Raw genomic sequence first — 23,687 nt, 5'->3', positions numbered from 1 at the left:
CAAGCTAATGAGTCACTTGGTGAAGGGATTTATACAATTAGGCTTGTCTGGACCTACCCGGTTAAGGGATTTTGAGTCTGCTGCAATTGTTAGAGAACAGCAGATGTATGATCTGAAAATAGCACTCTTTGCTTGCTTGTGTAGATCCTTTCTTGCTCCAATCTGCTTCTCTCTTGTAGGCACACACACTGGTTTGGCCACACACTCGTCTTTTGATCACCGACACAGTAAATCATCACAAACTTACCCTAAATAGACTTTACAACTTAGTTGGTTACTAAACCCTAACCTCATACTAAGATTTACATTATAGATCATCACAGATCTTTACAAGTCATTACAAATCATCATATGATTATGGATCATTACAATCAATTACAGCCGTTGAATGATCACCGCACATCGATCAGATACACTTTCAAACCCTTAGCTCATTCTACTAAGCACTTCGCTAATTCCCAAGAAATTCGCTCTTTGATCGCGCCAAAACATCATTTAAACACTTCACGTGGATTCAGCCATGTCATCACCATCTTACAAACATAATGTAATACACCGCCGAACTCAAAATCATTACCGGTTATAAGATTTGAATACCGGTTCTTAAACCCTACTAAAACTTTACAGAAAATACATTAGTCAATCACAAACATGACTTCCGGTAGCCAAAACATGATGCGGTTCTGGTCATAACCTCATTACAATGTTACCAACGCATATTCCAAACCGCAACACCAAATTCCTCATCAATCTGAAGATCTAATTACTTAAGCATAACACAGTTTCACATTTACCGGTTAAAGTCCTATTTGCTAGTTAACTGTCAAATCCATTCTATAGCTTCCCGGTCAATCATAGACGACTTGGATAACATGATAGAACAATGTACCCATGGTTGCCATCAATGACAACACAAACTGATCATCAAGTCATCAAACAACATCTCAACTATATCATCACCAACAGTCCTTATACCGGTTTATCAAAGGGAGGATTCTATGAAGATCATTGCAGATTTGTGAAGAAGTAAATAAGTATTATGATGTGAGTTAAAAAATAAAAGGCTTATATACCAAAAGCCTTCAACAAGCAGAAGATTGCAGCTTGATTGAAGTAGTGTAATGCAGATATAAAAGAAGATTCTTTATTGAAGTAGTGTAATGTAGATATAAAAGAAGATTCATCAAGAGCATATGAAATGTAATTAATGTGCAAACATTAAAGAAGATAAAAGATACAAGGAAATCTGTAGTAAACTGAAGATTTTATAAAAGGTATTTCAAGAGAAGAATAAGGTGATGGAGAACATTTTGAACACTCCATGATCATTGCTTGAGGACAAGCAACCTTAGGTGGGGTGGACTGTAATGTCCCCACTATGAAATATAAATTAATAATAAATAATAATAATAAAATTAAAATACAAAAAAATAAAAAATAAAAATAAAATTAAAATATAAAAGAATATAATTAAAATTTGATTAAAGTTAATGAATGGTCAAAAGTCATGAAATGATAAGTTGTGACTCCCCCAAATATGTGGTATAAAAGGGAGAAGAGAACTCATTTGAAGGGGGGAAAATTGGGGAATCAGAAGTGCAGATCTGATTTAAATAAGAAGTTCACATCTGATTGTGGAAGGTTGTGTCCATTTCAAAGGCCAGAAAAATGAAGAGTTGCACTCTTTCAAAGGGTGCTAATGGTGAAAGGGTGTGTCTCTTGCCAAGGGGCATACATGATGAAGAGGTGTGACCTCTCCCTCACATTGAGAGATATAAAGGAAAGGAATCAAAAGCGTCCAGTGACATCACCATCAATCAGATCAGATCAGAACTGTTATTAAGTTACAGGCAACAAAATCCTTGTTCTTGGTGGTATTCATGGGGACCTGCTTAATATGTATGCTTAATATATGAAGCCTGTTAATGTTCTTATGCAGAACTTAATAGTAATATTAATATAGACTGCAATGTGTATGACAGTCATACCTAATTGCATATATATTCATAATACAGAAGATACTAGCATATTCATGACTTGCTAAGTTCGAGACAAAATTGATTTTCTTGAGTTTTGTCAAGTTGCGAGTTTTAAAACTATGTTCTTGCCATAATGACTCCAATTCTAGGGGTAGGTTAGTTGCCCTAAGTAGTTACTATTAGTCTGAAGGAGGTGTAGAATGAAAGTATTGCATGGAGTTTCCAAAGTGCAAAATAGAGTACCAATTATGTGCTTGTGATTAGGGTTACTGAGGCTTGTGATCCACAATGCCATAAGGAGGCCAACCATAGAGATGAGCGGAAGGCAATGAAAAAGGAATATAGTTCTTTGATGAAGTGTGATACTTAGGAGTTGGTGCCCTATTTGCAAGGAGCTAATATTTGTTAAATGCAAGTAGTTTTGCAGGAGCAAATTCATTTAGATGGCTTGCAGGGAGATATAACGTTCGAATGGTTGCTAATTGATTCTCTCAAAAGGAGGCATTGACTATTGGGATGCATGCCTCTATTATGAAGACGTGATCAATTTACATTGTTCTTGCTCTTGTAGTTAGATTTGGATGGGAGATGCATTAGATATATGATAAGTATCCTTTGTGAAGACAAGATCAATTTACATTGTTCTTGTTCTTGTAGCTAGATTTGGATGGGAGATGCATTAGATGGATGTTTAAGTATCGTTTGGTATGCGCTGATCTTTAGGAGGAGATATATAGGGGACAACCGCTTGGGTTTGAGAAGCATGAGGGTTTGAAGCTTTTGTGAAGGCTTAGGAAATCGGTTTATGGGGTGAAGTGGGTGCCATGGGAATGCTATGAAATATAGATAAATTCTTTCTATTTTGTGGCTTTACCAAGTGAAAGTTTGACCATAATGTACACATTAAAATTGTTGACGGTGGCATGCTTTTTGTTGTGCTGTATGTTGATGGTCAGATTACTACTGGAGATTGTATCTCCTTTATACACAATCTTGAGGCTGATTTGAAGATTGCCTGGGATGTTAGGCTTGGGCTTTATTTATAACTCTTTTTGTGCTCATGATTTTAGATGTAGGAGAGGATTTTAATCTCCTAACTTAAATATGTAATGGATTTACTAAAGGTGTTTAAGATAGGTTAGTGCATGGCTTGTTCTATTGCATATTAGTATGGAGTTAAGTTGGTAATATAATTTATGAATCCTTAGGTGAATTCCACATTGTTCAAGCAACTTGTTGGGGTCTTTTGTGTACGAGTCATACTAGTTGAACCTTGTGTTTCTAGTTATCATGATATGCATGCTCATGCAAGAGCTTAAGGAAAGCCTATGGGAAATGGTTAAGAGGATTTTGAGGATTATTTACTCGAGTATTATTTTATTTAAAGGGTTAAACGCTTCTGATCTGAAGCTATGAACTAGTGAGGTCACAAATGGGAGATCTCATCCCCAATATAAACATTCAACAATAACATCCCATTAGGGTATGAACATTGATGGTATGAATCTATGTCACAAGATTTGCTGAATTTCAACCATGAAATTCAAATTTTGGAGAAAATTTAACTTTTATGTAAAATTTGTTAGAATTTGCTTGAGGTTTGTATGAAAATCATGGAACATGTTTTTTTTATTAAATTTTTTTTTTTAGAAATCATTCTTTTAGGGTTTTCAAAAAGTGTTTTTAAGGTTTTCAAGTAATTTTTCTTATGAAACACTGCTAGTCGTTGATCTGAGCACACATCTATCTGCCAAAATATAAAAAGGTGACTGACAAATAGTTGCAGCGACTTTCAGTGAGGAAGGAAGATTGAGCCACCGTTAAGAGTAGTGCAATGCCAAGCTACATTTATTGCATGATTCCTATTGTTTTGTGGTTGCCTTGCGAGTGCCATTTCTTCTAGCTCCTTGCGAGTTGAGATCCTATCTACAACCGAGTTGCAACCTTGTTGGCAGCTTCTGAGCTTGCAGATAGGCTACAAATTAAATTTTAGTGCTTTTTTGTTTTTAGTATTTTGTTTTAGGTTTTTTATTATCTATTAAATTTATCAAGTATATAATATTTTCAATAATATAAATTACAAATCTCAAATATTTTTTGATTTACATTAAATTGTTATTAAAAAATTTAACATTTATCTATTATTTTTTTTCTTTTTCTTTTTTAAGGTTTTTTTTCATCTATAAATTTTAATGATGTATTTTAAATTTTTAATAAGACATGTTAATAACATCACAAATGTCAAATATTATTTTATTTAAATTATATTACTATTAAAATTTTTAATTATCATAATAAAATTTAATATTGTGTTATTTTATTTTATAGTTTTTTATTTTTTGATATAAACATTAATAAATTAAATTGTCATATTTTAAAATATTTAATTTAAATTTTCAACTATTTATATATAAAATTTAACAAATTTAAAGTATTTAAATTAAAAATTGTCATATTGTAATTATTTAATTTAGATTTTCAACTATTTACATATAAAATTTAATAAATTTAAAGTTTATAAATTAAAAATTGTCATATTTTAAAATATTTAATTTAGATTTTCAACTATTTTTATATAAAATTTAACAAATTTAAAGTATTTAAATTAATTTTAGCAAATATACTAAAATTTAACATTTTTAAATTAAATTTAACAAATATATTATATTTAATACAATATAAGATTTGCCAGCTATCCTCCACAATGATTGTGAGGCTGAAGAATCAAAGGATTAAGTATATTGAGGTCCGTTTAGACTACATATGATGTTGCAACTAGTATGTGATGTTGGAAATGTGATTTGTGAGTAGTGATGATTAGATTGCAAATATTTTATGAAGCCACTTGTTGTTATTACTGATGTGAATTGCTTGGGATTACTGAAGTTGTTATCATGGAAATGGTGAATAAGTGCCTTTTTTAGGGAAGTGTCGGTGAATAGTGATTTATTAATGCGAGTTGTGTCTGTGTGCGTGTGTTGGAGTATCTCTCTTCTCAAGCCTTATGTATTTTCCTAAATAATTTATGTAGTGCATTGGGATTTATATGGTGTAGTAGGTTCTAGATTAGTCAAATTGTCCTACATATTAAAAAGGGATCTATACATCTATCATACTATATCACATTCTACTTTTCTTTTATTAAGTTGTGTCTTGGGAAACCATAGGAGATTACATTCCAATATCTCTATTCCTTAAATATATCTGAGTATCTCATTTATTTCAATCATGTGTTATTATGTTTACCTCTTGCACCTTGTACTCAATTTTCTTGCAATCCATAAGGCCCAAGGCACTATAAATAAAAATTGGACTTTCCACTTTCCTAGAGGTAAGCTCGTTCCTCTTGGTAGAGTGGATGAAGCTATAATTGTGCCATTTCCTCTCAACACGAAAAGAATTAGCAACTTCCAAAAAAGGTGAATGTTAAGCATCCATAACATCATTTGGCCTTCATGTAACCTCTATTGTTGTATGGGGCCTTCTTTGCTAGAGTGAGTTTATCCTTCCAAATTGACTGCTCTCATAGCTTATGAGACCAGAAAATGCACTTCACTCATCCTAAGTTTTTGCAGCTTCATCTCCACAAGACATTTCCTTAAAGCCTTTGTTGGCTAGTTGTTTGACATGGGTTAATGTCAAAAGGAATCAAGGGATACTTCCTCTCTTGAAAGAAGAGCAATAAGATCTCCCTAAGTTTTGGTATCACCATGTCTTATCTATGGTTGGATAGCTTCAGTGGCTCATGTTCAGTTATCAACAAGGGGTCCATTGGCATGCTCATCCAAAATAGAGTAAATCAATTATACATCAAAGAATAGTTCAGAAGCTCGTTATCTACTGGTTCTTGTTGGAAGAAAAACATGAAATACAATCTAATTTACTCTTGATCTAGCCTAGTTTAACTAGCAGTGAAAGAGAAATGCAAAAGATAAAGGGGAAGAGAGAAAGAGAAGAGAAATGGGAGAGTGAGAGAGAGAAGATGCTCATCCTATTATGGATCATAGGTTTTTGAGGACTTCTTGAGAAGTTCTTGAAATGACCAAAGTGACAACTAGCTTAGCACAACTTGAACACAAGGGTGATGCAATCTCCAAGGGACAAAGAACAAGACTTAGGGATTGAGAACACCAGGTTTCATGCAAGATCCTTTAGTGATACATGGTACTCATCGGATATGTAAAATAAGACTTGAAGCACAAAGTAATTTGCTCATAGGAAAAGAACTCATACTGCAGCAATCTAGACTCGTAGATTCACAATCTTAGCTTGGAAAAACTAGAGAAAGAAAATAATTGATATTTTTTCTCAAGTCAACAATAAAATTAGTATGTTTTGGTATTCTTATCTATAGTCTTCCAACCTAGCTCTAACAAAGCTCACATATGACAACTTTGTTTTTATAGAAGTTCCTAGGGTTCAAGATACAGCTGATTACATGCTTTTGGGTACATGACAATCATAAGTCTCAGAATTGTATAGGGTCCAAATTTGGCACAATTCTATTGTCAAGCAATTAGTCATAGCCTTCCATGTGCATAATCAACTCAAACAGGTTGATTTGATAGCTAAGAAAAACTTGGAAGCATTGAGCCCATAAATGTAACAGTTGGAAATGTTGTCATGCTCAATTCGTTGTAGAGATTGTTTCGGCAGGAGGCTCATTCTTTGCATGCTGCAAGATTTTTTCCTGGGATTGATTACCAATCAAGTGCTGAGATGAGGCTCATTTTCCATTGCATCGTATCTTCTTGAATTCTATAATCAAGAAGGCTGAATTCTCATTTATTTCTTAGCTATGCCATGACGTTCAGCAATAGGCTTCTAGTTAGTTCCATGTCAACATCAATAGAAGCCCTATACACAGCAAGACAAAATCAGATACTCGATAACTATTGCTAAAGCAATGTATTACCATGTTTCAGAAAATCAGTTAATTCCTTGATTTGCACAAATTTCAGTTATCCACTCTCATTTTCATGTAAATAATTGTTAAATTATGTCTGGGTTGGTTGTATGTGTCAAGTTTTGGAGGGGGATTCTATCACATTCATGATGACATGGCATGGTCAGTAGAGATGGATCACTGAGAGGATTTTCATCATGATAGGCTGTGTCAATTTTTATTGCATCAAGATCCATGTGGCAGCACCAGAAGAAATACACCATGACAATGGCAAGGCAAGGCATGCAAACATAGTCATGACATACCTTAAACTCTTGACCTTATCCTACAAATGCGAGGCAAGATTAAATCAGGTATATAAATGTTCTCATGTTTGGAGGAGTTCTATAATTGAAACTCTTAACAATCCTAGATGTGAGGATTGGACCAGGCATTGTTTTGTAATTTTTGTTGAGTGCAAAAGTTGACTTGGGTTTTAAGTTTTTATCACTCTTTTCTTGAGTGTACAAGTTAATTCAAGCATATAATGTCTTTGGTTTGGTAAAATCTCTAGGTGTGACATGATTTATTTTGTGGTAGACGGGAGGATGCTTTATAAGTTTGAATGTATAGGCATCTTAGGTTTGACCATTCATCAAGCACAAAACAACTTTCCTTTCAGATGCAAGTGACCATATATGTTTGGATCTATAAATCACTCGGGGTTGGGCTTCAAACATAATACTCATGAATGCGAAAGCCTTGCTCAATAGGATTCTATAAGGTAACTCTTGTTCAGGGTAGCTCATGGGCATGAAACACTTAATAAGTTGGTTGTGAGTCCCCTTGTAAATTGTGTTTTATAATGCCTTCAGGTTCATGGTATACTTGGAAGACATGTTTGATAGGTGTGAGGACCTTGGTCAATTAAATTTTAGTTGTTGCGTTGGGTTCAGAAATGTAAGACATGATTTAAGTTTAGACACAAAGGAGTGAACAGATCCTTATTAAGAAAAAAATTGGTCTGGTAACAATTGTGGATATCTTTGAATTAACAAAATTATATTGTGGATGCAGACTTGATCAAGCTGAAATGAAAATGACTCCAGATTAGGGTATTACTCAAGCATAAACTAAGTTTAGTTTTGACAGGTGGAACCCAAACAAAATTTGGCTTGAAAAGAACTTAGGTCTAAAGATAAAAAAACTTTAGGTTGTAAGAAAATAGGAATTAGACACATTTGACATGTGAGATAACCATGCCAAGTAAGAATAAAATGCATGGCTTGAGGGATTTGCTTAGGTATAAACATGAAGAGCACGAGTGTGAAATGAAGTTGTTGACTAGATGCTAGTGGGAAAAGTAATATATTGCCAGGAGTGAGAAGGGCATACATAAAGCCAAGAATTTAATGGAGCAAGTACAAAAATAATTTAGAAGCCTTAATTTAGTAGCCTTGAGTCTGAATTGGACTTGGGTCTGTTGGGGAACCAAAAGCCTATAAAGAGACCCTTAAACTCTTCATCATCTGCATTTAGAATCAACTCCTCTTAGAAATTTCCCCTTTGCTCCATGTCCCCGAAATGGATCTCGTCAAATATTCAACATTTCCTATGATCATTCCCTTCTCTTTTTGGGTATTTGGGGAATCTTCCCAAGTAGACAGAATTTTACTATTATGTCAATGTCCATTGAATCAATGTTATTAGGTGTCAATTCGAACCCTTTGGTATTTCCAAGTAGTTGTTGTGTAAGCTAGGTTTTGGTCATGAAAGACAGAACCGGCTAAGAATCTTTGCTATAATTTCCTGCCACTCAGGTGAATATAGTTCAGGCCTCTATCTATTATATATATAGGACTCAACCAAAGAAACCAACTTTGGTAACCCTCTATCCATATATAAATAAGAGTTATTCTTTGAGGCCTCTTCATGTGCATCTAGAATTCACTATCCATGCTTTTGTATGTAGAGGGATTCAGCTTCCCTAACCTGTGTTGAACAATGGACTGGATATGATAGTGATAGAATGCCAAAGTGGTATCTCCCTCATGAATCATGCTTTTCATTTGGTCAAGCAAGCCATTAATAGACTCATATATCCCACCAAGCTTAGGAATGTTAAGAGTCCATATCTGATGATAATCAAAACATGGGATACAAAGGGCACAATGTACATGACATCTACTTAAAAAGAAACTCTAAATGTGAAGGGATTTGATCAGGCATAAACATGAAGAACATGAATGTTAGTTGAAGTTGTTGACTAGATGACATTTGGAACACTAGATTGATGGGAGGAGTGACAAGGGCATTCATAGAGCCAATAATTTGATGGATCAAGCATAAAAAGAATTGAGAGGCATTAATTCAGTAGCCCCGAGTTTGAATTTGGCTTGGGTATGTTGGGGCACCAAAAGCCTTGAAAGGGACCCTTCACCTCTTCATCATGAATACGAGTTACTGTTTGAGGCCTCTTCATGTGCCATCTGGAATACACTATGTATGCTTCTGTATGTAGACAGATTCACTTTCTCTGAGCTGTGTTGAACAGGGGACTGGATATGATAGTGATAGAATGCCAATGTGGTGTCTCCCTTGTGAATCATGCTTTTCATTTGGTAAAGCAAGCTATTAATAGACTCACATATCCCACCAAGTTTAGGAGTGTTAGAATTTATATCTGATGATGATCAAAACATGGGATACAAAGGGCACAATGTACATGACATCTACCTAAAACGAAACTCTAGCCACCATTTCATTCCCTCTCCTTCCTTATTTTGAATTGGATTCCCCCCCACTTGGTACAATTTTGTCATGATCAGAAGCTGCAAGAGTCACGCAAGTAAAGCATCCTTTCCAATGAAATAAGATGCAAAGAGGATTGAGGCATTCTTTCATTAGGAAAGACCAAAAGAGTGCCAATGATGTATGATGCTTGATGTAAACATCTGCACCTCTCTGCGAATGAGGTATGATTTTGGCAGCATACCTAGAAAGTCAGACAATTCTTGCACATATCAACTTATTTTATTGGATCAGATTTTTCAATAGTGGTTGCCATCCTTATAACCACTGACACAACTTGTCTACATCTAGTAAGTGTTAGCATGCCTTCCATAAAAGAATCCCTACAACAGCAAGTCTGGTAGTAGTGCTTTCATAGCAATGATTTGTTTAATATTACTTCTGCAGTGACTGGTGTATGTTGATGCCTCACATACAGCAGGGTTTGTGTAGCACTAATTCCACATTTTGCAGCACAGTTGTTACAGCAAGTTGTCCCAACATAGGTTTTAGAACAAACTAAAAGTGACAAACAAAGATGATTCCTGCAGTAACGGCTAGCCATCCTTTAAGTAAACCATTCTCAAGCACTTGTTAGTCTTATCCAATCCTTTTGAAAAAGCCATCTAATTTATTCATTAACACTTGGAATGATGCTAAAGTAGCTTGTATAAATGTGGACAAAAGGTGGAATTTATGGCTAAACAATTGGGCATTAAGAGTAACAACCTTGGATTGGGCTTATTAAAGAAATATGCAATTGAAATTAATGTTGGAACCCATCAATATCTTGTCTGTAGCTGGTTTTGAATCCATTAATTTGCTTTTCATCGTTGATGACCCTTGCATGAAATCCACTTGAAAAGTTGGAACCAGACGAGGTGTAGAAGGTTTCTAGGTTTCCTAGAAGCACACTTGAAAGAAGTCCTTGAAGCAGACACTTGAAAGAAGTCCTTGAAGCAGCATGGCTACTAGATGCAGTAGTTTTAGAAGATTGCCCACCATACAATCTTGTTATCATAAGCATCAACCTGATGAATCAGTATGTGCAATAGTTGTACATTATCTTCCAGTTATCATCACAAAAACTGCATTTCCAGTGATCACTTCCCCCTCATAATTACTTCCAATATATTTGTCAACATTATGTGCCAAGTGGACAAAGGACTTGTTTTGATTTGAATGGCCTGCTTTAGAATGACTTAAACAACTTTTATGGACAATCAAATTGGACAACACTCCCAACTGAAGTTGTGGTTTACATTTAAGTACCTCTTTGTTCATGTTCTTCTTCACTTACACTCAATTTGTCTCATTTCTATTGCCCCATCACTGCTGAAACTCATCCTGTATATTGATTGGTCGGGGGAGAAAAAAATGTTGAAAAAAAAGAGGAAAAATTATAAAATGAAAAAGTGAAAAATATGTCAGTTAAGTTTCTAACAAAATTAATATAAAGCAATGCAAAAGAACTATAGGAAAGACACGTCTCTTTTTATGCTTTCAAGTCTTTTCCCTTTTATCTCTTTTAACTCTTTGCCCTTTCTTTTATTATCTCTATCTTCATGTCCTCAAAAACATCACGGGCAACCCCTGGAATGCAGGGTGTTAATTCTGCTTGTATCACACTGGTAATTTATAGCTTCGTCTTTTTGACTTGTTTATTGTTTACCTGTTTTTATATTAATTTCCCCTAGTTAGAATTGTGTTTCTCAAAGTTGTGGGTATGGCAAATTTTTTTTTGGATTTTGGGACAGAAGGGGGGTGGCTATTAAAATAATATATAAAAATTAATACTTGAATTTTTAAAATACAAATAAGAAAATAACACCTAAAACCAACTTAGACAAACTAAAACAGGCTGAAACTTTAAATTTGTGAGCATTTAATATATAAACTAAAATTATGAGGACATCTAGCGAATGGCTCCCTGTTGGGGCCTAGGCATGGTGGATGGCAGGATGGGGATGTGTCCTCATTCTAGGGGATGTTTATAGAACTGTGGAGACGCATCCCCAGGGTACACTGGTTAGAATCCTTTATAGTTGTGCTTTTAGCTTGTACCCTTAAGGCTCTCTTGTTTTTTGAGTTCATTTTGACACCTTGCTATGGTGACTGGCTATACCGTTGAATCACATTGACCTTCTTTGGACATTCATAGATAGTAATATAACTGCTTTTTTTCTTATCTTTTTATATACTGCTTGTAAGATCCTCAGGTCTGTTTTTTAAATTATACGCCTCTGTCACAAACAATTGTTATAGTGAATCTATATAAATTTTGAATCTTAAAACCCATCCAAATATGTTTGCACTAACAAGCCTTTTTCATGGCAAGTGAATCTCCATCTAGTACTTAAACCATCCTTCCAGATCAGGAAAATATCCACATTTGTATATATAATGTCCTTGGTGTCTGCAGTGCTGTTAACAATTATTTATCCTCATTTTTACATCTAATGGAATGGCCATGGTGTTTACAATGAGGTAAACAATCCTTTCCATTGCTTCATTTGCCCCTATTGCTTAAGATTTATCACAAACTGCAGTTTGGATTTTGACAATATAAAGATTTATAATTATTGATTGGACATAAACATTTGGAAGGACTTTGATTGCTTTATGATTTCAAGAACTATCATATGTTCAATAAATAGTATAATGTCAATATGATAGTTTGTAAGAAAGTTTTGTGAAAGAAATATTGTTGTTATTGCATTTAATGTCTATAGTTCTGCACTTACTCAAGTTTTATTTGTGTATCTTTGGGTCTTATTGCAGACGACTTATGAAAATTTCCGTTATCGATGTGACAACAAAGTTAATCCTTATAATGAAGGGATCATCAATAATTTTAATGCAATTTTTTGCACAAAGATAAAATCTTCTCAGAACAAGTTTCGTGCTAAGGTACAGGAGGATGCATCTACACAAATGGGAGTTATTCATCAAACTGCAGAAATTAGAGATGTGGTTGGAGATCTTCCTGCAAAAATGAGTGTGGATTTGGAAGCAGGTAGGAAAGCTGCAATAGGAGATGAATTTGATCCAGAAAGAGAAGCCTGCGAAGAATTACATAACCGAAAGAGCAATGGTCATGACCCTGCTGTGGACATCAAAGATGGCTATGAGGATGCTTTCACACGAGCTATAGGGCAACCACTTTCATTAGAGGGCACTGACACCAGAATCAGATCACATCCTAGGAAGTCTAGTTGGGGCAGAAGAAGCGAGAATTGGGAAATCATGCCAGATCTACCAGCTCCAGCTTTAGGAGATAGGACATTGCCTGGAAATAAGTAAGTAATCAGTTAGTGTACCTAGCATATGATTGTACTTTGAAACTTCTTAGACTTGCAGAACATGTACAATTACTTTTAACAATTCTGTCTCTTGTAATTTTTGTATTCTATGGATTTTAGTTTGATGACCTTTCTGCCTGCATGGAAATCTTGCACATAGTCCTGAATTTGGAACTTACTGCTGCTGTGGCCTGCAATTTTTTAAAACTATGGCATTATGGCAGGTAAAACCATGAAAATTATACATACTCTATTTTTACCTCCTGCATGGATTCTTGCCAGTGTTGAAGCTTTTTTAATTGACAGAAATGAATAAAATGTCCACATTTAAATTTGACTGTTAAAACTATGCCATTATTGTTGATGATATAGCGTCGGTAGAAATCCTACAGGCCGACTCAGCAAGATCAAATGTGTGAATGGCCTATTGGCCTTACACATTTGATGAATCTATAACTTATATTAATCCTTTAATATCTTTATTAAGTTACATATGCATTATCAGGTTTAATGATTAAACATACATATTCGAGTTTGACTTATCGGATTTGTTTCAAAGGGGCCTACTTTTGGTTAAAGTCCGCCACCCCTTGTTTGAAGGCATGCGATGCTTCATGAAGGTCGTGCCTCTTTGATGAGAGCTGACTCTTGGATATCTCCTTTCGATGGATATATATGGATGTGGTCTTCCCTCTTTGGAATAGAGATAAGACAACAAGTTCGATCATAATCAGGCAGATTGAATTCATGTACAAGTAGATCAATTGATGGTGAGAAATTTATGTAGTGTGGTCGGGGGTGACGATAAGAGCTTATCGTCTATGGTTGGAAAGGCAACAAATCTGATGTTTGCCTTTGGTTAACTAGCACTACCATAAAATCAACATGGTATCAGAGCGGGTTCCTTCTATAGAGCCTAACTGCTTGAAGGTAGATCCTGTGCTCTCAAGGAAAATCCAATCACAAACAATTGCAGATTTAAGATCTCTTCCAGATCGAAAGGTGACTACAGAGGATAATGCAGTGATTACACTCGATGACCTCCGCCCTTCACAGTGGCGTCGGTTAGGCATCTAAACAAATTAGGTGGCAATTAGGGGATCGAGTCTCCCCAGGTCTCGAGAACAATTATGATGGCCCAAAATCCTTTGCACCTGAAATTCCGTGGGAAAATGCAGACAACAACCTGTGCAAAAAATTGCTTGCCCAAGATTTCAAAGCTCAACATTGTCAGCATTGAAAGATGCCGGCTTGTGACTCAAACTCGAGCTGTTGTGGCTGGAGAGGTTTCTGTGCTCGATACAAATTCTTTGTAGAAGAAGAAAGGGCTAGAGACAGAGCCCGCAACCCTGTGGAATCAGTACTTGGATTGGCTTTATCAGCACAAGGAGCTCAGATTGTATATCGATGTCAGCCGAATGGGGCTTACGGATGAATTTGTGGAGGCGATGGAACCCAAGTTTCAAAGCACTTTTAAGGCCTTGGAAGAGCTTGAGGCTAGTTCGATTGCCAATCCAGACGAGGGCCACATGGTCAGGCATTATTGGCTCAGTATGTCTAGTATTGCTCCCAATCCTAATTTGCGGCAGTAGATTGATAGAATGCTTGACGCTATTTGCAAATTTGCTGACGATGTAGTCAACGTCAAGGATGGCCTCTCTGCTCAGAGCATCGCTCGATTCTTGTTGCGAGCTTCTCAGTGTGAATTCACTTTGAATTTGGTTTTGGAAGAGTTGCAGAAGGATTTGTGGGCGGCGCAGATGGATGCAAGAGCTGCACATTGCACTGGCACTGCTCTCAGCGTGGCCGCGGGGCTGGTTGGGGCTTGTGTGCCTGGCATTGCTGCCAAAATTATGCTTTTCATTTGCGGTTACTCTACCTAAGGTTCAGGCACCGACGAATCTCTATTCAAGGAAGGAAGATTGCTTGCATTTCTTCGCAGAGGAAGAATCAATATTCAGAGGGAGTCTGACATATCGTCAGAAGTAACCTTGGACGAAGAGGTCAGAAGGTTAATATTTGCTTCAGAGGGAGCTTGTTTTTCAGCTTTAAAGGGAGCCTAACATTTCAGCTTCAGAGGGAGCCTGACATTTCAGCTTCAGAGGGAGCCACGTCATCATGAAGTTTTGGTTAATGCATTTTTCTCTGTGATGGAGAAATTTGAGGTGAAAGCCCTTGTTAATGAGTTCTTCTCTGAGAGAGAGAAGTTCGAGGTGCAATCCCTTTTTAATGAGTTCTTCTTTGTGAGAGAGAAGTTCGAGGTGCAATCCCTTGCTAATGAGTTCTTCTCTGAGAGAGAGAAGTTCGAGGTGAAATCCCTTGTTAATGAGTTCTTCTCTATGAGGAGAAGTTCGAGGTGCAATCCCTTGTTAATGCATTCTTCTCTGGGAGAAGTTTGAGGTGAAGCCCTCGATCCACCCTCTGCGAGTAGGTATGGTGGATCCACCCTTTGAGAGTAGGCATGGTGGAGATACATTCTTCTCTATGAGAGAAGTTTGAGGTTTCAGCCCTTGTTATGCATTCTTCTCTGTGAGAGAAGTTTTGAGGTATCAACCCTTGTTATGCATTCTTCTCTCTGAGAGAAGTTTGAGGTATCAGTCCTTGTTGTGCATTCTTCTCTGTGAGGGAAGTTGGAGGTTTCAGCCCTTGTTATGCATTCTTCTTTGTGAGAGAAGTTTGAGGTATTAGCCCTTGTTGTGCATTCTTCTCTGTGAGAGAAGTTTGAGGTTCCAGCCCTTGTTCCACCCTCTGCGAGTAGGGTATGGTGGATCCACCCTCTGGGAATAGGTATGGTGGATGTCATGTGAGAGACTCCATGACTTAGCATTTGTGTGTATTCACCCTCTGAGAGTAGCCATTGTGGTCAAACATCACGATTAGGTGATGCTATCACAATGAGGTGATAAGTTTCTTTCATTCACATGAGTGTAGTCATTATGTTAGTCATCACGATGAGGTGATGTGACTCGTAGAGATTAAGAAGGATTCCTCCCTAGCTAAGAGGGAGTGTTGATGATATAGCATCTGTAGAAATCCTACAAGCCGACTCAGTAAGATCAAATGTGTGAATGGCCTATTGGCCTTACACATTTGATGAATCTATAACTTATATTAATCCTTTAATATCTTTATTAAGTCACATATGCATTATCAGGTTTAACGATTAAACATACATTATCGAGTTTGACTTATCGGATTTGTTTCAAAGGGGCCGACTTTTGGTTAAAGTCCGCCACCCCTCGTTTGAAGGCATGCGATGCTTCATGAAGGTCATGCCTCCTTGATGAGAGCCGACTCTTGGATATCTCCTTTCGACGGATATATATGGATGTGGTCTTCCGTCTTTGGAACAGAGATAAGACAAGTTCGATCATAACCAGGCAGATCGAATTCATGTACAAGCAGATCAATTGATGGTGAGAAATTTATCTAGTGTGCTCGGGGGTGACGATAAGAGCTTATCGTCTATGGTTGGGAAGGCAACAGATCTGATGTTTGCCTGTGGTTAACGAGCACTACCATAAAATCAACAATTATAGCAAGGGTACACGGGGATGCATCTATGGGATTTGTTGCCTGCGTCCCTGCATGGGGGTCATCTCGGGGACATCAGATGAGGGACTGCTTGGGGACATTTCCCAGCCATCCTTAAAAGTCGCTAGACCAAATGTTTCCAAAATGGTGGGACAGCAGGGGGATAGAGTGAGGATGGTTGGCTATCCTCAATGTTCCATAGCTCACCAAAAAAACAAAGCAACATTTTTTTCATTCAGTTTTTAGGAATTAAAAAAATGGTATCTGTACTCCATTGTTATAAAATTTTCAATGCTTTTTAATTTCCTGATTAATTGAAAAAATCTCCATCTTTTGGTTTACTGAGTCAATACCAAGAAATATTTTTGCTAATGTGGTAAGCAGATGGTTTCTGGTTGGATTTGTGAGATCATTTGTGCTAAGCCCAGTTGATACAAAGAGACAAAACCTAATCTTTGCGCTTGAGTTTCCCACATTGAGTTTCTTCGTGGTATATCTTGTGTCTTTCGTGTTCTATTATATTGTTTTGTGTTCTTCACTTGCTTAATTGTTGATTTGTTGCATGCCGTATCCGTTCCATTTTACATTCTTAATTTGTTCCTTAAATGATCAAGTATGTAAATTCTATGATTGAATTCTTAACTAGCTTCTTGAATTCTGTGTTTCCATTCTACCAATTATGCAAGCATGTAATTTGTTTGACTCTCATGTGAATTCTATTGTTGTCTTTCAAGGATTCTATGGTGTGTATGTCAATATGATGAATACTTTATCAATGTTGTCATATGAATATTTGAAATTTCCTTATATTTTTAAAATATATAGCAGAACATGAAAAATCCCTTTGTATATATATGTAAATATATAGCTCAATTGTATCAGATTTCCACAATCCTGACGATGGATCACGGAGTGTGATACGAAACGTTGATGATTAAAAACTTTCACACAATCAAATCCAGGAGCTGTTCTCTTAAATATAGAGCTGTCCTCCCATCCCAAAAAATGGCCTCGAAAAATCCTGTCCCCAAAATATTTCCCCCCATCCCTGTGTCTCCCCGTCCTAGAAACTTGGTGGAACGTAGCATTATGGCCGTTAGGATTCTTTTACTATTTATGCAGCTTAGTTTCAATTGCTGAATGGTTCAATAGAGAGGCTTGATTACCTAGCAAGAACAAAGCATTTAAATTTAGTTGCAATGGACAGCTATTATAGCAGTTATAATTTTACAATTTTACATGCAACAAAGGTGACATTGTTATGTGATAATTAAAAATAATACGATGAATCTGGTTGAGACGTCAGTGCTGGAGGAGAAATAATGGATCACAAGTAATCTAGAAATTCTTCAACTTGACATTAAAAGACAATTTAGGATAAAGGAAAGCTATACAGATAAAACCTATGAACAATGAAATTGTGAATGACTGTCGCTACAAGTGGCAGTACTTTTCAGATAAATCTATTGCTGTACATCTAGTTGTCAACATTAATATAACATATCTCTATGAACCATAAATTCTAGAAGTTCTACAGCTTGGCACGAATGGCCTTCCAAAAGGTTCATTCTAGTAAGCTTTGGAAGAGACAAGGAAAGATTACTGATATATAAAGAGTTGTAAGTAAAGTTAATTACCTTTTCAACAACATCCAATGGGATTGGTTAATTGAAAATTAGCCTTGTATGGTGGAACATATGGAGGAGATTCCATGGACAGTGTGTCAGTTAATTTTGATGGTGGTGGTTAATCTTGTTTCTGTTTCTTGGAGGGTGTAGGAGCAGACTGTTCACAAGACTTGAAGGTCAAGTTAGGAGATATGTTTATGGACATCTTTCGATGGAATGGAGAATTTCACTGTCTGGCTGGTAAGAAAGAATGTGTCATGTAGATCAGATGGATATGCTTCCTAATATTGGACAGTGAGTTGTAGAAGTTAATGGGCGACACTAAGCATTTTTTGTGACTTTGTAGTCATTAGATGGTATTTGTTGAGTGTAAAATCAGAATAATTCAACAAACAAATTCATGAAAGAGCAATTATATTCATTGGTGTTTTGGAACAACGGATAACAGAGAGAGAGCAAGGAGTAAATTCTAAAATTTGGAAGTTGGAAAATAAGAATTCTGGTTGAGGATTTACAGATCTGTTCCAGTATTAACTTAATGAACTATTAAGCTCCAAATCTATCTTTAGGAACAACAGTTATCAATTGGAGACATCGTCGGCTAATTGCAAGGCAATTGTTGGAAATTAGGAAATATTAGGACATGCCTACATTCATCGAACATTATCCTTTAGTGTTTTGAGTTGCACAGTAACATATATGTTCATATTTTTAGAAATAATATGGTTTATGTTAACTACTTTCAACATGCCAATAAAAAGAAATAGAGAACTGAAATTTTTAACTTGTCAGATGGGACACAGCCTTAGAAGTTAGAAATGGGCATTATGGTAAACATGAAAGTGTGTATGAAGATGGATATAGTAAAGCTTCAGTCATAATGTGGATACTTTATTAACCTCTGCAGTTAGCCTTGTTAGAATAACTGTTAGCCAAATGAACTCAATTCTACTGTGAAGCTGATCTAACTAATAAAATTCCTTGCCCCAATTGAAGCTTCAGGACAGTGGTCGTAGATGTCAATTAATTCTTTGACCTATTAACACTTGTCATTCTCTTATATTCTAATTAAATTGAGCTAGGGGTTCACCTACAAGAGGGAGTTGATTCCATCTTGTTTGCAAGAAAATTGCTTCTAGAACATTTCAGCATAGATATATATATATATATATATATATATATATATATATATATATATATATATATATATATATATATATATATTTAAAGATCTATTCAAAATTGTTTCTTTTTATCTAGATGCCGTTTTCTGTTGTTTGATAACATTCTCTAGCATGATGCTCATATATGTCATGTAATTTAGAAGTATGATTGACAATGTATTCTTATCATTCATGCATAACATGAAATATCCTCTTAGTTTTTTGATCCCTGTCTGGAGATGCAAGCTGGCCTTGGTTTAAGAGGGAGTGATTCTGGCTCCTGAAGATATTCTAAGTAGCATTTACACTTTTGAGTCGTGTTCCTTTTTATTTAATTTTTTGTCCTCTTATTTTCAATCTTGGCTTATTGCTTCTTCAATGGTGATTGTTTGGGGAGGAGGCGGTGTTTCATAGCTGAAAATTTTAGGCACTGTACAAGCTGCTGCATTTTTATTCACAGTGGTATCCAAGCAATAACTCTTTCTAATCTATAAATAGAACTTATTATGAAAACTCTGCAACTGTGATTATGATAGAGGTTCCTTTCCTTCAGCATTGGTTGAATGTTTTTTGGACATTAGTATGTTCAATTTCCAACCAGAAGTATTTGTATGACATATCCAACTATCCATAGATATAAACTTGTCCTTTGATTTACTTCACCCTTTCCAAGACCATTGAGGTAAGATCCATGACAACTCTACTCCATGCATGCAAAAACTCAAAATGACATGTATTGATAGAGCAGGTATAGAGTTGTGTTACCAGAAATGTGATGGAGAACCTCCATTTTGCATTAGGATGTCTGTAATGGGTTTGTTGTTGCAAACAGCCTTTTCTAAGCCGTTTCGGGTCGTTTCTAAGCTGGTGTGAATGATCATTTTTTTTTCTCTTTTTCTTTAGGCTTTTTGCCTACTTCAAACAGTTAAAGGAAATTTTGTTTATTTTAAAAAATATTGCAGACTCACATGAATGATTTTCCTAATTAATAAATCTCTGATTTTCTTAATAAAAAATCTCTACTAGAGAGTTGGTGTGCCAATTCATACTGCTTTTCTACTCCCTCTGATCCACTAAGTGCTGATGGATTAGATGCCCTACCAACGTGGGGGGATGGGTGATCTACAAGTATGTTTATTCTGATTTTTTTTCTTTAGTAAAAAATACAAAATTATGTAATTATATTTTCATAAAATTTTGAAGTTTTGAAAATGTATATGTATATAAAATCTGTTTCTTATACTTAACCTCTAAATATCCTGTTTATTGTCATGTTGCAGTTTCCATTTCTCATTTCTGGTAACATAGGTATAGAGAGACACAAGATATGATGGTACATGGCATATACTAATTATCACTATAGTACATAGACAATGAACGATAGATAGGGAAATATCCCATCTATTTATGCACTATGAATGCCTATTCTTTGGAGGGTTTACTCTAAAACACCTTTTACTATCACACTATAAGAAATAAACCATCATTTTGGAACCTAGGGTACATAAATAATGTATCTAAAGTGGTTTCATTAGCAAATTATCCAAGGACCACTTTAGGAAAATAAATCCAAGCCTACAATTGAGGAAATTGATAAGGTGGGATTGCAATAGAGTGCAAACTATGTACTAAGACTCCCCTATAATATAAGAGCACTTCACAAGCCCAAGGAGAACTAAAGAAAGTAACGAAACGAGAAATCTCCCATTTTTTCTTTCCAATGCAAAGAAGGAAGCCATTTAGTAGAAGAATTGTGAAATATGCATCCATGTGGTAATTATCAAGCTCATTGAAAAAGAGAATCCAATCTTTAAGAACACATGAAGAGAAAAGACGTAAGGCTCCAAGAAGGTGAGATGTGACTTAAGTGCAGAGTCTTCATTTTTTGTAGTCATTGGAAGGTCACTGGGCTTTGGGATATGAAAATCATTCCATGTTTTCAGCCCAATAGTGGGGATGGAAAACAACGATAACCATAAGAAAAAGGGGAAAAAGGCCTACAAGAATGGAAGGCAAATGAAACATGGGAGGATAGATTTCACGTGTAGTGGTAAGGAATTGTGCTTTGATTTTTGGAGTAAGTAGTTGTATAATTTGCAAATAAGATTCTTGTACAGATGTTGAATTTTATTCATTAGTATGAGCAATAGCTCCAAAAATGCTCCCAAATGTGGCATTAAGGGGGCCGCATCTAGATTACAAAAAAGTGTCTCCATAAACAGTTTTCAAAACATACAAAAATGGGGTCAAACAAAACAAGACCTGTCACTCTATGATCAACCTAAAACTACTGATAATTTGGACAAACCTCTTTGTCTAGCTTCAACTCCTCTGCTCCATGCTCATGTGATGCGAAAACCAACGCCATGGAATGCACTCGCTCCACTAGCCTCGCAACACCAACAATCTCCTTCAACAACTCCACCTCGTCCATCACGTAGTGTCGCTTGGCCTCCTCATCTGCCCTAGTCTTCCATATAATGAAGGGAATCCATAACCCATTATATGACAATGTTAACATCGGCTTGTTGTAACCTTTTCACACATCGCCCCATTGCTAACAGGGACCCCTTATTCTCCTGCTTTCTGCATTGTTAGGTTAGGGTTTTGGCTGCTTAGTGGGCAATTTTTTGTGTTTCTTGTGCCCGATACGGTTAGTATTACAATTCAATTATTGTTTAGTTAGGGTTAGAGTTAGTTTAGGGTTCAAATAGAAAAGGATTCAATTTACGACTTCCAGGGGTTAGAGTTAAGTTTAGGGTTAGATTATGGTTAGGTTTCAATTACGCTAAGATTTGGTTCATGCCTAGTGCCGTTTAGGGTTTTGAAGTTATAGGATCAGGTGCATAAATTGAGATTTTTAATGATCCTAGTTTTGTCTAAGTGTTGACTCTTTTGGAGCCTTAACGTGTTTTTAAATGTCCTCATCGGTGATTTTATGCGCTAAGGCGTTTTCAGACCTTTTGGAGTTGTTTTGTCGCTCCTAAAGAATTATTCAAGTTGATTTCACACTTTGTTCCGATGAATTTTCTTGTGTTACGCTCCAATTTTGATGAATTTGCCTTAGTCCAGTTGAGTTTTATTAAGTTTCGAAGTTTCTAAGTGATTCTGAGTGGAAAAATCATCATTTTCCGGAGTAAAATCCATATTCTAAGGATTAAAAGGTCAAAATTCCATACTAGAGGTGCTTTTCCCCTCATATTCCTGACTGCCCATGGTTTTCCCCTCTCAAAATCCAGACTGAACATGGATTTCCCCTGAAATCCATACTTGCTCCATTTTTCCACCACTGTGAATCCATACTAGGGTTGTTTTCCCCCTGGAAGCATTAAAATTGGACTAAGTGTCAGGATTACCCACGTTTTTCTACCAGGGAGGTATGGACAAGGTTGCGGATGATGTTTGCATTCATTCCACACCTGGGTCGATTTTCCACTAGGTCTTTGTGACAAGTTTTTGAGGATTTTTTTTCGGATTTTCATCCAGACTCACAACGATTTTCCACTGAGAATGCATTTCATGATTTTGAGTCTGGATTTTCATCTAGACTGAGGTTGTTTTTCCACCAGAGGGGTATTTTTGGGTGATGATTAATTTTAAATGGAGTTTTTCACTCCACTCATATCGATTTTCCCTTAGCCCCATTTTGTGCACATTTGATGATTTTTGAGTCCAGATTTTCATCCAGACTGGGATCGATTTTCCCCTGAGGAGATATTTGACATTTTTTAAAGTGAAATATTTAAATCCTTACTGGGATCGATTTTCCCCAATTGGCCCATTTTGGATTTAAATTGAAATATTTTAATAAATGAGCCTCATTTTAATTGTCTTTTAATAAAAGGCAATGATTATTTAAAAGATGAAAGCAATTAATAAATGATTTGCAATGAGCATTTAATGTTTTCAACCTTCTAGAAGCAAATTAGTTTCACCCAAGCAAGTATAAGAACAAGTGTTTTATCCCACATTGCTTGTATGGTGAAAATTGGTGATGAAAGTAAGTTTAAAGGGAGGAATCTAGCATTATTTTATTATTAAGTTTGCCAGGTGGATTCCATGCAAGGGCGATTTTCTCCGTAGTTGGCGATTTTGGAGCAAGTGTTAGATTGAAGACTTATTTCTTCCTCCATTCCAGCCAGCTGGACAATCCACTCCATTGCTGCCATTGAAGCTTATTGACTCCATTGTTTCAGATTTTCGATTTTTGGGGAGTTAGCGATTTTTTCTATTTGGCAACTTTGATCATTTTAGAGGGCTCCTACCTCTAAGCTGGCGATTTTCCTTGGGGCTGCTATTTTCAGACTGGTTGCTGCCATTGAAGACCCCCCCCCCCCCCCCCAATGCCATAATTTTGGTGAAGTTCGCCATTTTTGGTGAAAATTGCGATTTTTTGTGTTTGGGGT

General features: G+C 36.1%; 1 protein-coding gene across 10 annotated transcripts in view; it reads left to right on the top strand.

Moving 5' to 3' along the window:
- LOC131044878 (protein S-acyltransferase 8) overlaps positions 1–23,687 on the top strand; it is an 85,250-nt gene that overhangs the window by 40,011 nt on the left and 21,552 nt on the right. For 6 of the 10 annotated variants that reach the window (XR_009105722.2, XM_057978343.2, XM_057978344.2 and 3 more), the window contains 2 exons: positions 12,436–12,953; positions 13,117–13,180. Coding sequence is in view for 8 of the 10 variants with exons in the window: in XM_057978343.2 (XP_057834326.1) it covers positions 12,436–12,953; positions 13,117–13,180 (582 nt within the window). In the remaining 2 variants the exon portion in view is untranslated. Of the gene's footprint in view, positions 1–12,435; positions 12,954–13,076; positions 13,181–23,687 lie in introns of those variants that run through there. The other 4 variants (XR_009105724.2, XM_057978345.2, XM_057978346.2 and 1 more) reach the window with 2 other exon arrangements.

The sequence above is a fragment of the Cryptomeria japonica genome, chromosome 1 (genome assembly GCF_030272615.1).
Source record: "Cryptomeria japonica chromosome 1, Sugi_1.0, whole genome shotgun sequence".
In the NCBI taxonomy this organism is placed as follows: domain Eukaryota; kingdom Viridiplantae; phylum Streptophyta; class Pinopsida; order Cupressales; family Cupressaceae; genus Cryptomeria; species Cryptomeria japonica.
This window is presented reverse-complemented; position numbering and strand designations above follow the sequence as displayed.